Source organism: Choloepus didactylus, chromosome 18 (genome assembly GCF_015220235.1).
Source record: "Choloepus didactylus isolate mChoDid1 chromosome 18, mChoDid1.pri, whole genome shotgun sequence".
Taxonomy (NCBI): Eukaryota; Metazoa; Chordata; class Mammalia; order Pilosa; family Megalonychidae; genus Choloepus; species Choloepus didactylus.
The window spans coordinates 60746879-60764899 of NC_051324.1; the positions used below are offsets into that span (position 1 = coordinate 60746879).

At 38.4% G+C, this 18021-nt stretch overlaps 2 protein-coding genes across 2 annotated transcripts in view; one reads left to right on the forward strand and one right to left on the reverse strand.

Annotated features, from left to right (window-relative positions):
* Nucleotides 1–7928, reverse strand: part of LOC119514807 (translation initiation factor IF-2-like) — a 33166-nt gene extending 25238 nt beyond the window's left edge. The window contains exon 1 of the mRNA XM_037810528.1: nucleotides 7759–7928. Coding sequence (XP_037666456.1) covers nucleotides 7759–7928 — 170 coding nt within the window. The remainder of the gene's footprint in view (nucleotides 1–7758) is intronic.
* The window catches only part of HELZ (helicase with zinc finger), a 219813-nt gene that overhangs the window by 13507 nt on the left and 188285 nt on the right, over nucleotides 1–18021 (forward strand). The window contains 1 exon segment of the mRNA XM_037810306.1: nucleotides 17275–17502. Coding sequence (XP_037666234.1) covers nucleotides 17293–17502 — 210 coding nt within the window. The 5' untranslated portion in view covers nucleotides 17275–17292.

The window sequence follows — 18021 nt, forward strand, 5'->3', positions numbered from 1 at the left end:
AGGAAACTGTTAATTCAACAGTACCATCAAGTATCAGGTCCTGATGCAAATATCCCCAATTGTTCCAAAAATATCTTTTATTCCTCTTGGTTATTGTGTCTCTTAATTTCTCTTAATGTAATACAATCCCTTCTCCCCTTTTTTGCTTTTCCTGGTAATGAAACATGTTGCTTGTTGGAAAATTAGAAAATACAGATAATTTTTAAAATCATCTCTAATTCCACTACCCAGAGATACCCACTTTTTATTTTTTAATAACCTTTTTATTTTGGAATAGTTTTAAATTTACAGAAAAGTTTGCCCAAGTGGGTTGGAGTTATCATATATCTTTATCCACATTCTCCCTTTGTTAGCATCTTGTATTTCCATGATACATTTATCCAATCTAAGAAAACATCACTGGTACATTACTAGTAACTAATCTCTAGACTTTCTTTGGATTGCTCCACTTTTTCCACTAATGCCCTTTTTCTGTTTCAGCTTCTATATGGGATCCCACGTTGCACTTAGTTATCATGTTTCCTTAGCATTCTCTGGCCTGTGATAGTTTCTCAGTTTTTCCTTATTTACTATGACCTTTGACAGTTCTGAGGAGTACTTGTCAGATGTTTTGAATAATCTCTTTCAATTTGGGTCTGTGTGATGTTTTCCTCATGTGGTTATGGGAGTTTGGGAAGGAGATATCCTTTTTTTTAAATGCAATTTTATTGAGATATGATCACATAACATACAGTCATTCAAAGTGTACAATCGGTTGTTCACAGTATCGTCATATAGTTGTGCTTTCATCACCACAATCAGACTTTGAACATTTTCATTACTCCAAAGAATAAAATAAAAATTAAAATAAAAAAAATCTAAAACATCCCATTCCCCTCCTCCATCCATTGTTCATTTACTTTTTTTAAAATAAGATTTATTCACACACCATATAATCATCCAAAATATGCAATCAATTGATCACATTACCATCATTTAGTTGTTCATTGATCACCCGATCTATTTTTTTTAACATTTTTCTTGTGTCAGAAAAAGTGATAATAAGAATAAAAAAAAATAGTAAAGAAAGACCACCCAAATCGCCCCCCCATCACCCTATTTTTCCTTTGAGATACCCACTTTTAATGTATTTTGTTTCATATCCTTCCTGGCTTTTTATGTAAAATATTCAATACATATATCTACTTTACAAAAATGAGATCACAGACCATATTATTTTATAAATTGAATGGTTTCACTTACAAAATGGGATTTCACTTGTTTTGGTTTGCTCATGCTGCTGTTATGCAAAATACCAGAAATGGATTGGCTTTTACAAAGGGAATTTATTCAGTTACAAATTTAAAGTTCTACGGCCATAAAAGTGTCCAAAAGGCATCAAAAAGAGGCATCCGGAACACTTCTGTCAGCTGGGAAGGCACGTGGCTGGTGTCTGCTGTCCCTTTACTCCTGGGTTCTAGTTTCAAAATGGCTTTCTCCAGAATGTCCCTGGGCTTCATCTCCTAGCTTAGCATCTCCAAATGTCCTTCTGTCTGCATCTCCAAGTGTTTCTAAGCCTCAGCAAGCATCTAGGTCAGCTCTTAGCTTCTCTCCAAAATGATTCTTCTCAGCTTCTCTTGGGGCGTTTTTTTCCTCTCTGCTCTCTGTTGTGAGCTCTCTTTAAAGGACTCCAGTGATCTAATTAAGACCCACTCTGAATGGGCGGGGGCCACACCTACACAAAAATAGCAAATCAAAATGTTTCACCTACAGTTGGGTGAGTCACATCTCCATGGAAACAACCTAATCCAAGTAGCCCACAAGACTGGATTAAAACATGGCTTTTTGGGGGGACATAATATATCCAAACCCGCACATCACTCTCTCTATATTATTTTGTAACCTGCTTCTGTTCCTTTATATCTTTCCAATAACCCCTATTTTTAATACTGTTTCTGTAGGAAACTATGTTATGAACTCCAAACATCTTATTTGAAAATAGAGTTTTAGAACATAATCTGTTGGTAAATTGAAGACAGCTTTTAAGTAGGGTAGTGGTGGTACTCTTTTGTTTTAATTATATAGTCTTTTAAATATTGATTCATGTTTTATTTGAAAAGCTCTTCTGTTTTGGATTATGATGTAATTACATGTCTACATAGATAGCCTGGAAGGGAAAATGAAGAAATGCAAATAGAAAATGCTTCATAACAGTAAAACTTCCTTGGCAAGCAGAAACCTTTTCTAGAAGTCAGTCTTAGTGTAGTTTGCCTGTCCTGTTTCTTGAATATGGGTTTTTTATTTTTTATTTTTTTCATATTTTTATTGATTACTAACCATGTTTAATGATTTGGGAGGAGGCTGTAACTCTTCAAGAAATAATTTGGAATTATTGAAACTAAGAAGTCTGTCTCTAGAATTGTGGCAATTCTAAAAAATGGATAGGGAAAAGACAAAATAAGAGATGGGGGGAGTCTTAATTTTAGCTGTTGATTTTTTTTTAATTTAGTTTTTCTTGTTTATATCATTTTGTTCACTAACACAGATGCTAAAATTCCATCAGGATATTTATTTTATGTATTTAAAATAATTTGCTTTGCTCTACTGGATTCTATTCATTCTGTAATTGAGGAGAATTTACCTCTTTATGAAAGAGATGATTCAAAATAGAATACGGTTGATGATCTAGTTTTTCTCAATAGGCTTAGCTTTCTTTTCTTCTAATGCTTTTTGCATACTCAGTGATTTTATAAGAGTTTTAGAGAAAAATGCAAGTCTGAATATAAGTACAGTACAATAAATAAAACTTTTTTACTTTGCAGAATATTTTGCCAGTGTACCTTATGGAACCATCGTAGATTCCAGCTTTGGATGAAAGCAGATACATTTACAGATAACACAGTGTTCCTCTTTATGACTTGGCCTTTTAATGGAAACTTGAATTTGGTACAGGACAGTTCTTGGAATGCTTGGCATTTAGGTTATTTTAGGTCATCCCTTTGGGAAATTCAATTAAAGTACTTGTTGAATGGTTTTAATGAAATTGAATGGTTGTCAAAACATAACTCCTACTTATAAGATAGTTGTGATAGGAAGATAAGGAATCTTATTTGATAGATTTAATGCAAAATAATAGATGATTAAGAGGCTAAATGATTCTTTGGGCAGTAGTGCTGGTTTTGGGGGGAAGAGCATCTTGGAGAAGTAGGCCTTGAAGTGCTCGTTAAAAGCTAGGTAGGATATAGATCCAGGGAGAGGAGAGGAAGGGATGTTCTAGGCTGAGGCAGCAGCACTGGTAGAGATACAGAGGCCTGACTGTATTTGGGCCTTGCGTATGGGAGTGGTAAGAAAGCTGGTTGTAGCTGGGTTGTGGGTGGCCTGTATATCTGACTAGTAAGCTTGAGCATTATTTTATAGGCATTTAGGATCATGTGCCATCTCTAGAGTACTTGAGTTTTTTAGTTGGTATTGTTAATAGAATCTTTTTGAGTGTCTATTCAGTTAGGTCATTTCTAGTGTATAGGAACATTACTGACTTATGTGCATTAATTTTGTATCCCACCACTTTGTTGAATTTGTTTATTAGCTCAAGTAGCCGTGTCATCAGTTTCTCAGGGTTCTCCAAATATAAGATCATATCATCTGCAAATAATGACAGTTTTACTTCTTCCTTTTGATTTGGATGCCTTTTATTTCTTTGTCTTGATGGATTGCTCTGGCTAGAACTTCTGGCACAGTGTTGAATAACAATGGTGTCAGCAGGCATCCTTGTCTCATTCCTGATCTTAGAGGGAAGTCTTTCAGTCTCTCACCGTTGAATACTATGCTGGCTGTGGGTTTTTCATATGTGCCCTTTATCATATTGAGGAAATTTCCTTCAATTCGTACATTTTGAAGTGTTTTTATCAAAAAAGGATGCTGAATTTTGTCAAATGCTTTTTCAGCATCTATTGAGACAATTATGTGATTTTTCCTGTTTGTTTTGTTAATGTGTTGTATTACATGGATTGATTTTCTTATGTTGAACCACCCTTGCATGCCTGGGATGAATCCCACTTGGTCATATTGTATGATTTTTTTAATGTGTCTTTGGATTTGATTTGCAGGTATTTTGAGAATTTTTGCATCTGTATTTGTTAGGGAGACTGGCCTATAGTTTTCCTTTCTTGTAGCATCTTTATCTGGTTTTAGTATTAGAGTAATGTTGACTTCGTAGAATGAGTAGGTAGTGTTCCATTTTCTTCCATTTTTTTGAAAGAGTTTGAGTAGGAATGGTGTCAGTTCTTTTTTTGGAAAGTTGGGTAAAATTCCCCTGTGAAACCATCTGGCCCTGGGCTTTTATTTGCAGGAAGCTTTCTGATGAGTGATTGGATCTCTTTACTTGTGATTGGTTTGTTGTGGTCTTCTGTTTCTTCTCTGGTCAGTCTAGGTTGTTCATGTGTTTCCAGGAAGTTATCCACTTCCTCTACATTGTCTAGTTTGTTGGTGTACAGTTGTTCATGGTATTCTTTTTTTTTTTTTTATATTCATTTTATTGAGATATAGTCACATACCACGCAGTCATACAAAACAAATCGTACATTCGATTGTTCACAGTACCATTACATAGTTGTACATTCATCACCAAAATCAATCCCTGACACCCTCATTACCACACACACAAAAATAACCAGAATAATAATTAAAGTGAAAAAGAGCAACTAAAGTAAAAAAGAACACTGGGCGCCCTTGTCTGTCTGTTTGTTTGTTTCCTTCCCCTACCTTTCCACTCATCCATCCACAAACTAGACAAAGGGGAGTGTGATCCCTATGGCCCCCCCAATCCCACTGTCCCCCCCTCATAAGCCACATTTTTATACAATTGTCTTCAAGATTCATGGGTTCTGGGTTGTAGTTTGATAGTTTCAGGTATCTACCGCCAGTTACCCCAGTTCATTAGAACCTAAAAAGGGTTGTCTATATTGTGCATAAGAGTGCCCACCAGAGTGACCTTTCGGCTCCTTTTGGAATCTCTCTGCCGCTGAAGCTTATTTCATTTCCTTTCACATACCCCTTTTGGTCAAGAAGATGTTCTTCATCCCAGGATGCCGGGTCTACATTCCTCCCCGGGGGTCATATTGCACGTTGCCAGGGAGAGTCACTCCACTGGGTGTCTGATCCCACGTAGTGGGGAGGGCAGTGATTTCACCTTTCAAGTTGGCTTAGCTAGAGAGAGAGGGCCACATCTGAGCAACAAAGAGGCATTCGGGAGGAGGCTCTTAGGCACAGTTATAAGGAGGCCTAGCCTCTCCTTTGCAGCAACAGTCTTCCCAAGGGCAAATCTCATGGTATTCTTTTATGATTTTTAAAATTTCTTGGGGCTCTGCAATAATGTCCCCCCTCTCGTTTATTATTTTGTTTATTTGGGTCTTCTCTTTTTGACTTTGTCAGTCTAGCTAAGGGTTTGTTAATCTTGTCGATCTTCTCAAAAAAATAAACTTTTGGTTTTATTTATTCTCGATACTGTTTTTTTTTTTGTTCTCCAGATCATTTATTTCTGTTTAATTCTTGTTATTCCTTTTCTTCTACTTGCTTTAGGATTAGTTTGGTGATCATTTCCTAGCTTCTTCAGTTTTTCCTTTAGTTCTTTGATTTTAGCTCTTTCTTCCTTTTTAATGTATGCATTTAGAATTATAAATATCCCCCTCAATACTGCCTTTGCTGCATCCCATAAGTTTTGATATGTTGTGTTCTTGTTTTCATTCATCTCTAGGTATTTTACAATTTTTCTTGCAATTTCTTCTTTGAACTACTGATTGTTTGGGAGTATGTTGTTTAACTTCCACATATTTGTGAATGGTCTAGATCTTTAATGGTTATTGACTTCAAGTTGTATTCCATTGTGGTCAGAGAATGTGCTTTGAATAATTTCAATCTTTTTTAATTTTTTGAGGCTTATTTTATGCCCTAGCATATGATCTAACCTGAAGAAAGTTCCATGAGCACTAGAGAAGAATGTATAATCTGGTAATTTGGGATGCAGTGCTCTCTATGTGTCTCTTAAGTCTAATTCGTTTATCATATTGTTTATGTTCTCAGTTTCCTTATTGGTCCTCTGTCTGGTTGATCCATCTATAGGAGAGAATGGTGTATTGCAGTCTCCCATGCTTGTTGTGGAAACATGTATTGCTTCCTTCAGTTTTGCCAACGTTTGTCTTATGTTCTTTGGATCACCTTGATTAGGTGCATATACCTTTATGATTATTATTTCTTCTTGGTGAATTGTCCCTTTTATTAGTGTATTGTTTTGTCCTTCTTTGTCTCTTATGACGTTCTTGCATTTAAAGTCTATTTCATCTGAAACTAGTATTGCTACCCCTGCTTTCTTTTGGCTGTAGCTTGCATGGAATATTTTTTTTCCATCCTTTCACTTTCAATCTCTTTGTGTTGCTTGCTCTAAGATGACTCTCTTGTAAACAGCATATTGATGGTTCATATTTTTTAATCCATTCTGCCAATCTGTATTTTTTAATTGAGAAGTTTAATCCGTTCACATTCAATGTTATTACTGTGAAGGCAGTTCTTGAATCAACCATCTTATCCTTTGGTTTTTATTTGTCAGATTTGTGTTTCCCCTCTATCTCTTTATTTCCCTGAAGTTCCTTCTAGTAATACTCTTCAGTTATGTGCCCTTCTCCAGGCCTCTCTCTCTTTTCTTGTCTTCTCAGCCGGTAGTGCTCCCTTTAGTATTTCTTTTAGGGCCAGTCTCTTGTTAACAAATTATCTCAGCATTTGTTTGTCTGTGAAAATTTTAACCTCTGCCTCAATTTTGAATTCTTGGCTGGCAATTATTCTCTTTCAGAATTTTAAATATGTCATACCACTGCCTTCTTGCCTCCATTGTGTCCTCTGAGTAGTCAGTACTTAGTCTTATGTTGTTTCCTTTGTATGTGATCAGTCGCTTTCTCCCTTGCTGCTTTCAGAACTTTCTCCTTTTCAGCATTTGAAAATCTGATCAGAATATGTCTCAGAGTTGGTTTATTTGGAGGTATTCTATCTGGAGTTTGTCGAGCATCTTTGATTTGTTTAGAAGGGTTGGGGAGTTTTCCCCAACAGTATTTTTGAATACTCTTACTAGCCCTTTACTCTTCTCTTCACCTTCTGGAACACCAATGATTCATATATTTGTGCATTTCATGCTGTCCATCATTTCCCTGAGCTCCATTTCAAATTTTTTGATTTTTTCGCCATTCATTATTTTGTGCTTTTGCATTCCATTGCTTTGTCCTTGAGTTTGCTAATTCGATCCTTTTCCTCTTCAAATCTGCTGTTATGTGTCTCAAGAATATTTTTAATTTGATCAATAGTATCTTTTATTTCCATAAGGTCTGGTGTTTTTAAATTTACTTTTGCAAATTTTTCTTAATGCCTTCTAGAGTCTTCTTCATGTCCTTTATATCCCGAGCCATGACATTGATGTTTGTGTGTCTTTCTTGCATTAATTGCTCCAAGTTCTGTGTCTCCTCTGGCTTTTTTGGATGTTTGGGTTATCCATATCTTCTGTTTTTTTCTTATGCTTTATAATTTTCTGTTGTTTTTGGCCTCTTGGTATTTGCTTCTCTTGATAGGGTTCTTTTAGTATATGCAGGACTATTTGAACATTTATCTTTAATTTGGCGGAGCTGCAGCTTGGTGGAGTGCACTTTCCCTGACCTACCAGCAGATGGCACTCCCGAGGCACCTCTTACCCCCAATCCAGTTCTCCCCAGTATGGTCAATGCACTGGGTGGGGGTCCGTACTGTGTGGAAGTCCAGTCATTGCACCAGTTTTTCATGTGCACTGGGAACTGCCAGCCCTGAGGGTGAGGGGCATGCCCTGTGCAGTTGGGCAGGGAGTCGGCTCTAGGACACAGTGGTCCTGACCATTCCAGGGGCTGCGGGTAGAGTGCTCTTGGTCTGCAGATCTGCATGTCTCACCTTCCAGCTCAAATGTCCTACAGTTCCTGTCTGCTGTGCACCTTCGAGTCCCTGAGTTTGGGACTTCCATGCCATGCCCTTGCCTAGGGTGTGCACACCACGGGCTTCTGGGGTGGAACAGTAGATGCTGTCACAAGCACGCCGAAGCCCCAGTTCCCTCAAAGAAGCTCTCTGCCTTGGGGCTGCAAAGTTTCATCTTCCTGCCCAACTGCAAAGATGACTACATGGGGCATGGAAAGCTGCCCCCCTCTGCATTCATCTGTCTGCTCCAACCACCAGTCCCTGGCATGGGGGCTCTCGACCGCAGGTTCGCGAAACGTTGTCATCCAAGCCAAGTGCTGAGGAGGGTGCCCAGGGTCTGGAAGGCTGCTCCCCACCATGCTTGTCAGCCGACTTCAACTGCCTGTTCCCCGGTGGGGTTCTGGGCCGAACACTCACCTGTCTTAAACTCAGTCTCTTGGCTTCTCCAACTACATACTCACTATGGGTGTAGAAGTCCCTGCCAGCCAGCGGAACCCTGGATCTGCTGTTCTGGATTGCTTTCTGTCCTTTAGTGTTTTTTCATGCAGGAGAATTTTGCTCTGCCTCTCCTAATCCGCCATCTTTCCGGAAGCCCTGTGCTGTTTAACAGTGTCTGTTTGATGCTGCCACAGGTTAAATAACAGGAGTTTATTGGTTCACAATTTTGAGGCTAGGAGAAATCAAAAAGCAAGATTGTCAACAAAGCAATGCTTTCTCCCCAAAGTCTGTAACATTCTGGTGCTGGCTGACGGAGATCTTCTTTGTTCCTTGGCTTAAATCTCTGTTTTGCGTCACATGATGATGTTCTCTTCTTTCTCTGGAATATTGTTTTTGTAATAAGACAAAGTTAACACAGAGTTGCAGAAATAATCTTAAATTTAGATTGATGAAATTTTAGTTACTAATATTGGTTCCTGCTATTTGGTCGCAGTTTATTTCTGTTCATTAATAGTTGAGACTCAAATAAATAATTTAGGTTTTTTGAAATATTAGATGACCATGACTGCATTAACAAGAGAAATTAAGGAAGGTGGCTGATTTTTTTTAGTAAAAGTACATTTCATGATTTGATTTCAAGGTGATCTGGTGGTTATTTTCTCACTTTCATGAAAGGAGGTCCACAGTGTAAGACAGGGAAGAAAATGATGCTAATAAATCACCCCCTTATCATCTGTATTGAATATCTTAGCCTACTAAGTCAGCCAACTGCCTCTGTGATACAGTATTGATTTTATTCTTCTTCTAATTACTTTTGGTCTTGGACCAACCATCTAACCATAAGGAATTCTTCAAAAGTATCCTAGATTTTGTGCCAAGTGAACTCGATGGTTGTTCTGTTTGGAGGTGTTCTTTCTGAACTTCCAGCCTACATGCTCAGGAAGAAAAATGAATGAGTTTTCCATTTAGTAACACAAACTTATTCTTCTGGATCTTTTGTTTTCAATTATAAAAACCCTGGCCATTGTAAGATCAAGACTCATTTTAAAAAATAATTTAAAGCTTTTTAGTTTTTAAATTGCCATATAGTAAAATAGATTTTTCCCCCCTTTGGAGTACAGGTCTATGAATTTTATCACATGCACATGCATAGTTCACATAACCACTACCACAATCAGCATATAGAACAGTTCTATCACCCTGAAAACCTCCCTGGGGAGTATCCCCTCCCCCATAACCACTTATCTGTTCTCCATCCCTATAGGTTTGTCTTTTTGAGAATGCCATATAAAAACAATCGTATAGTATGTAAGCCTTTTAGGCAGCGTTCTTTCAATCAAATGTCTTTAAGATTCACGCAAGTTATTGTATGTATCAACAATTTGTTCCTTTTTGTTGCTGATTAGTTTTCCATTGTTTAAATGTGCCCCAGTTTGTTTATCCACTGACTTGTTAAAGGATATTTAGATTGTTTCCAGTTTTGGGCAATTATGAATAGAGCTGCTATAAACATTTGTGAACAGGTTTTTGCATGAATAGAAATTTTCATTTTCATTTTCATTTCACATCTTTAGGGTAGATGTCCAGGGGTGGTATTGCTAGGTCATGTAGTGAGTCCATATTTAACTTTATTAAGAAACTGCTAACCTTTTTTCCAGAGTGCTGTCATATGGGACAGCAATGTATGAGAGTTCCAGTTACTCTGTGTTACTGTCAGCACTTAGTATTATCAATAAGTTTTATTTAGCCATTCTGTTAGGTGTGTAGTGGTATCTAATCATGATTTTAATTTGCATTTTCCTGATGGCTAATGACATTGAACATATTTTCATGTGCTTATTTGCCATCATTATATCTTTGGTAAAGTGTCTGTTGAAATCTTTTGTCCAGCTTTTAATTGGGTTGTTTGCTTCCTTGTTATTGAGTTTTGACAGTTCTTTTATATATTTTAAGTCCATTTTCAGATATGTGATTTGCATATATTTTCTCCCAGTCTTTCGCTTGCCTTTTCATTATCTTAATAGTGTCTTTGGCAGAGCAAAAGTTTTTAATTTTGATAAAGTTCAATTTATGGACTTTTTTTCTTTTTTGAATTGGGCTGAGATGGCTGTACTTTAAAACAAATTTCTATTCTATAAAAATGGTGAAAAGAAACTGGGGACAGTCTCATGAAGTTCACTTTTGTGGAAGTGTACAAATGTCACATTATGGAAAGCTGGTGCTAATTAGTAGACTTAGCCTTGGGGACACAGGACTTTTGCTTAAGTAAAGCAGATGATTGACTTAGGTTTGTGTGCTTTTTCAGGTCTTTTTTTCCTGTGGTTGTGGTTATGAACCCAGATGTAGTTTTATAATGCACAACTAAGTAGGAAATTAGTCTTTAATGCTGTTTTAGAGTTAAAGCGGTGATATTTTACAGTCACATTTGATGCTTTTGTGATGTGAGTGCCTGAGTTTGAGTTTTTACTCCATTGGGACAGCATTAGAATCTTCCTGCTTGTGGGTTCAGAATCCTTGTGGTTAAAAGCATGAGTTGTGTCTAACAGGCTGGATGTGAGTCCTGTCTCTGTTGTTTATACATGTATGTGGGTAACTTTTTTTTTTTTATTCATTTTATTGAGATATATTCACATACTACGCAGTCATACAAAACAAATCGTACATTTGATTGTTCACAGTACCATTACATAGTTGTACATTCATTACCAAAATCAATCCCTGACACCCTCATTACCACACACACAAAAATAACCAGAATAATAATTAAAGTGAAAAAGAGCAACTAAAGTAAAAAAGAACACTGGGCGCCCTTGTCTGTCTGTCTGTTTGTTTCCTTCCCCCACCTTTCCACTCATCCATCCACAAACTAGACAAAGGGGAGTGTGATCCCTATGGCCCCCCCAATCCCACTGTCCCCCCTCATAAGCCACATTTTTATACAATTGTCTTCAAGATTCATGGGTTCTGGGTTGTAGTTTGATAGTTTCAGGTATCCACCACCAGCTACCCCAATTCATTAGAACCTAAAAAGGGTTGTCTATATTGTGCGTAAGAGTGCCCACCAGAGTAACCTCTCGGCTCCTTTTGGAATCTCTCTGCCGCTGAAGCTTATTTCATTTCCTTTCACATCCCCCTTTTGGTCAAGAAGATGTTCTCCATCCCATGATGCCGGGTCTACATTCCTCCCCGGGAGTCAAATTCCACATTGCCAGGGAGATTCACTCCACTGGGTGTCTGATCCCACGTAGTGGGGAGGGCAGTGATTTCACCTTTCAAGTTGGCTTAGCTAGAGAGAGAGGGCCACATCTGAGCAACAAAGAGGCATTCAGGAGGAGGCTCTTAGGCACAATTATAGGGGGGCCTAGCCTCTCCTTTGCAGCAACAGTCTTCCCAAGGGCAAATTCCATGGTAGAGGGCTCAGCCCATCAAACCACCAGTCCCCTACGTCTGTGGGCATGTTAGCAACCCTCAAGGAAGGGCAGGCCAATACCCCTGTATTCTTGTGGGTAACTTTTTGTGCTACTCTTGTGGGTGACTTTTCTGTGCTTCTCTTCCCACATATAAAAAATGGAAATGATTATAATGTCCACTTTATAGGATCATTGTTAGAATTAAATTAGACTACATAGTCTTTTCAGTAGCATCTGGCAACAGTAAGCATTCAGTCAGTGGTTCTTCTTCTTACTACTGAAGTAGCTTTATAATAAAGTTGTTCGGCCAAATACGTTGGGATTATATTTTCAGGAAGTAGAATAACCAAATGTCACAGTAAATCCTTTCTCCCTCACCACTTCTTTTTCCCCTGTCCACTTGTTTTTTTTTTAGTTCTTTTTCCCCTGATAGTTTTTTTAAAATACAGTTTTATTGAGATACATTCACATACCCTACAATCGTCCACAGTGTACAATCAGCTATTCACAGCACCATCATATAGTTGTACATTCATCACCACAATCTATTTTTGAACTTTTTCTTTACTTCAAAAAAATAAAGTAAAAGTAAAAAGGAACACCCAAAACATTCCATCCCCCATCCCACCCTGTTTTTCATTAGGTTTTGTCCCCATTTTTCTACTCATCTGTTCATACACTGGACAAAGAGAGTGTGAGCCATGAGGCTTTCACAATCCCACAGTCACATCACGTTAAGTTACATAGTTATGCAATCGTCTTCTGGAATCAAGGCTACTGGGTTGCAGTTTGATAGTTCCAGGTATTTCCTTCTAGCTATTCCAATACACTGAAAACGAAAAAAGGGTATCTGTGTAGCGCAAACGAATGCCCTCCAGAGTGACCTCTCGACTCCATTTGAAATTTCTCAGCCACCTCTTTGGGGGAGACTCTTAGGCACAATTATAAGTAGGCTCATCCTCTCCTTTGCAGCAACAAGCTTTACAAGGGCATGCCCCCAGATCGAGGGCTCATCCTACCAAATTGTTGGTCCTCAATGTTTGTGAGAATATTAATGATAACCCAGGTGGGGAAGTCCAACATTTTTGCTTTTTTCCCCAGTTCCCCAGGGGGGCCCTGCAAATATATCCTCACTCTCTGCCCATATTACTTTGGCATGTATCAGGATTTCACTGTTGTTATTAATACTCAAAACCATATGCCCCCTGTTGTTGATATTCATATGTTTGTACTCTATTTTACAAGACATTTGATTTACATCATCTCGTTTGGTTTTTTACACCTAATGGAGGTACTAATCCTATATACACACATGTATCAAGACTCTCTTGGTTCAAAGTTCCTCAGATATCAATCTAAACTGCCTTAAGCTAGAATGAGATTTCTTGGCTCCCCTAATGGTAAAGTCCTGGCACAGCTGTCTGGATTCAGGGCTTAAATGATGTCATCAGGACTTAATTTCTCCCCATGAATCAGTTTTGCCTTTTGCTGTATAGACGCCAGTTGCAGGCAGTATGTGTTAGAAAAATGATTGCGGTACATTTCAACCTCTGTAGCCTCCAGATTTTAGATTCAGCAGGAAGGAGGAGCACCTTTCTTTTTCCCAGAAGCCTCAACAAGTCTGATGATGTTTCGTTGGCTCTTATGGGGTCACATGTCCTTCCCTGAGCCAATCGCTGTCTTGGGAGCGGTGGGGTTCTAATTAGTCAGTTCCAGTCACATGCTAACCCTAGAGCCCTGGTGGAGTCAGCTCCTGAGAAATCACAGGGACCGAATGGCGGAGAGGTGAACTCTCAAAGGAAAATTGTGGGCTTTTACCACAGGGAAGGGGATGGATACTAGGTGGCAAAACAATGTCCACTGCATGGTATTAATCTCTTTTTACAGGTCAGCAGTAGATCACAGGAATTAATGGATTTGGATTAGAATCTTGGTTTCTGATTCTAGCTTTCTTGCCCAGGAAGTCACACCCTCCAAGTAAATGTTCCTCACAGGGGAAGGAAAGTGTAGAAATTTACAGTGTGTTATGATCTCTTAGTGAAAGTTTTGGGTACTTTTAACAGAAAGAGAAAGAAACAAGGCAGATGGGGTGGACCTCAGCAGTGGGAGAATGTGGTGCTTCTTCCTGCGCTGCTGTGATTCATGTGACTCAACTCCATAACTTCTATTCTTTGGGCCTCTCAGTCTCCAGGGGAGAGACTCTTCTGGACACAGCTTGGTCAGTGTCTGCTCTTAGATCGGGCTGTTATGGCCAGAGGGGCAGAATCATTTGCTATAGAGATGGATGATGGATGATTCTCTGTGTCCTAGAGAAGGGTGTCAGCTACATGGTGAGGTGTATTTAGGGAACTGGCCTAGTATAGGAGAAGTAGTTTTAGATCTCTCACTATGTATTCCCTGTAGTCCTTTTTGGAATGGCCTGAGACATTTTTTCACTTTGACAGTTTTAATTTTTATGTTTGAGAAAGCACATTAGCTTCTTCAGAAGGAGCAGGTGTAGCGAGGTCTTGTTTTCTGAAAACAACAACAACAAAACAGAAAACAGTTGAACAGAGATCTTTCTTGTCCTGAGACCCACACTTCAGCAAAGTCCCCTCCTAGGGATTAACTAGTCTTTGTCAGTGACATGCAGATGTACTTACCTCTGTAATGGCTATTCTTGTATTATCATTACCAGTTTACTGAAATGGAGAAAATAAGTGAAAATAATTGTGTCAAGTAGGTAAACTCATTCTTACATACAGCGATATTTTGTTTTTTATAAACGCAGTATCTTATGATGAGATCAGTAAAATGATTCCTACTTTACATAAATTGAAATTTTGGAATTTCAGGAAATAACAATGGCTAACGTACTATGTGCTTTCATTTCACTTATCCTTACATTAACCCTAGGAGGTTAGTTGTCTTCTTACCATTTTAGAGGTGAGCAAGTTGAGATACTTGAGGTTAAGTTGCTTGCCTTAGGCCACGGAGCTGTTGAATGATGGGCTGGTGAGAGATGGAGTTGGTAAGTCATGCACCTGAGTTTTGAACCCAGTTCCTCTGGTTCTAGAGCCTGTGCCATAGATCACTGTGCTAGTCTCTTCCAAGGAAAGATTTTAGCTCTTATATTATTAGTTTGGCTTTTCTTGCTAAGTCTTTTTGTAATATTTTAGTTTTCAAGATGTGGGCTGGGATTATGTAGGAAAGATTTGCTGATTCTAAGGCCTTTGGTGTCCATGGATTTATCCGTCTACTGTTGCTGTTATCTGCAGGCAAACAGCTTGTCTGTATCTGTGGTTCTCAGCTAGGAACAATTTTGACTCCCCCCCTCCCCCCACCCCGGGACATTTACCAATGTCTGGAGATAATTTTTTGGTTGTCACAAGTGGTGGGGGGAGTGTATGGTACTGACATCTAGTGGGCAGAGGCCAGGGATGCTGCTAGACATCCTGCAATAAAGACTTATCTGACTTAAAATGTCAGTAGTACCAATGCTGAGAAACTTTGGTCTAAATCACGTTAGTAATTATTTTGTAATGCCATTTTTAGGTCTCGTAGGCAAAGTCACTGTGGTAATTTGGAAGTCATTATTTTTGATTTTTGTTTCATAATTGATTTCACTCAAATTAATACATGTTTGTATAAGGGGCATAAATGCTAATCATAAATATTCAGATTCTCTTAAATCAAACTGAGAATTATAGCCACTGAAGGAAAGCTGAGGAAGTTTAAAGGAAAACCACCTAAAGACTGAGGATACAGTATCTATCTGTTGGTTTCTCTTATGAATAATGACAATTAGATTTCATTTTTTTATGTTAAAAGTGTTAATTTGTTAAATGTAAACATTTAAAATGTACTATAATTTTTCAAACCCTGTTTTTTTAAATAAAAAATTTCAAACAGAGTAGAGTACAGAGAATACCCCATGTATGTGCCATTTGTATTAACAAATGGTAACACATGCAGCAGAAATTCTTTTTGAACTCCTCTTCATCCCATTCCTGAGATATTTGCACATTTTTTTTTTTTTTTTTGATATACCAAGAATTTCAAAAATGGGAGGGGGCTAGACCTCTTCTGATATCTGTCATCTTGCTCTCACTTGCCGCTACTGTCTTTTAGCTACCCTTCAACAAATTTCTTCCTTCGTCTTTCACTGGAGGGTGTAGGCAGCAGGTGATTGCAGAACAAATAGGTGAGGATAGAGCCAGGTCTTCATTGTCAAAGCTGGGGAAGCCAGGCAGAGAATATATTTGTAGGCTGGAGAAAGGAGGAACGGGCAGGTACCTTGGGACCAGTTGGTAAGTTGTTGACGTAGAAAACAGCAGGAAAGTGAGTAAGGTGGATGGATACAGGCAAGAAAAGTAATTGATAGGCTTGATAGAGATGGTGACGAGGGGATCAGCATTTCTGTTCAGGTCTTCTGTTCCCTGGCATATGCGTGCAAATAGCTAAGGAGAAGGCATTTTTGAATTCTCATTATTTCTTACTTGGACTATTTTAGGGGTCTCTTACTAAGGGCTATGCCTACTTCTGGTTTCGTCATCTTCTTACTGCTTCTTCATAGGATGTATATTTGATAGGGTCCTTACTTATTTAAAAACTTTCCGCTCTGCTCCACTGCCTGTAGAATAAAGCTCTCACTTCTTGTTGTGGCATTTGGGTCATTTATACCTCTTCCTTTTCCTCTCACCCATTCTGTGTTTAAGCCATATACTTTTCCCCCTCTGATTTTGCTTGAACTCTTCTCTCTGAAAAGCTCTCATTTGCTCTCCTTATCATTTCTTTGTGGTGAACTCCTGTTCACCTTTTAAGGCCAGCTCATGCCTTTAGGCAAATGGAATGAGTCTTTCTTGTAATTGTGCATTTGAGAAGCATTGTGCCCCTTCTGCTAGAATCTGAGTTTCTAGAAAGCTGTGATAACATTTTCCATCTTTGTATTCACTGCTGCTAGCACAGGGACTGGCTCTCAGGAAATGCTTACTGCATTGAATTGATAGACAGTTCAAACTTCTTTTTGGCCATTTTTTTTTATCTATGGGGGAAAATCATACACAGTATAGATTTTGGTTTTCTGTGTTCACAGTCACAGAACTGCAAGAAGATACTGAGGAAACTGGAATTTGGAGGATTGAATATTAAATACTTCTGTACCTTTTGGTTCAAAACAACCTTATTGTGCTTTGTAGTATTCAAAGCCATGTCTCATTTATACATTTGTCTCACTTATGAATTTCATGTATTTTTGGTATGATGCTGGTTTGTAGTTGGTGTTTTGTGTAAAGGCATCATGATACATAAAAGAGAAGTATAGATTTGGTTGTATCCATAACTGCTTCTTAGCTGTGACCTTGATCAGAGGCTAGTTGAGTGTACCTATTCAAAGAGATAATTAAGCCAGCTGAGATAAGAATGGGGCTAGAATGTATAATTAATACATTTTTAAAACCTTCTTTTACTTGTTTTTTCTCCCTGTCTTTAGGATTTTTGTCCCTGAGTCATGGAAGACAGAAGAGCTGAGAAGTCATGTGAACAAGCGTGTGAATCACTTAAAAAGCAAGACTATGAAATGGCCCTCAAGCACTGCACAGAGGCCCTCCTTTCTCTAGGCCAGTACTCCCTGGCAGACTTCACAGGGCCATGTCCATTGGAGATAGAACGCATCAAAATTGAAAGTCTCCTTTACAGAATTGCCTCATTTTTGCAACTGGTGAGTAAACACTGTATTAGCCAAAGATGAATCATGTAAAATGACTTTTTTCGTTGAGTAGGGACTACTGCTGGTCATTCCTATACAAATCATCTAATTCTGGGCCAAGGATATAAATGAATTGGCTGGTGATTGCTAAATATCTTTTGTGGCAAGCAACTGTTTTTTTAAACTTTGAAAATTGTATGATTGTATGGCATTTTGGGTTATTCACCGATTAAACAAATGTTGACTGAGTGCATACTGTGTGTTAGTGTTCTAGGTACTTGGTATATGTTGGTGAAAGAGAAAGATCCCTTCTTCATGGTACTTTTTCTAGTAGCGGAATAGACAAACAATATACATGATAAATAAGTAAATATTAAAGATTTTTAGAGGGTAATAACGACATGAAAAAAAGTAGAAAGGGTAAGGGAGGTCAGGAGTACTGAGGTTAGTGACGTGTTGTGATTTTAAATAGGATGGTCAAGGCAGGCCTCATTGAGGTGATAGGAAGAAGCTGAGGGCCATGTGGAAATC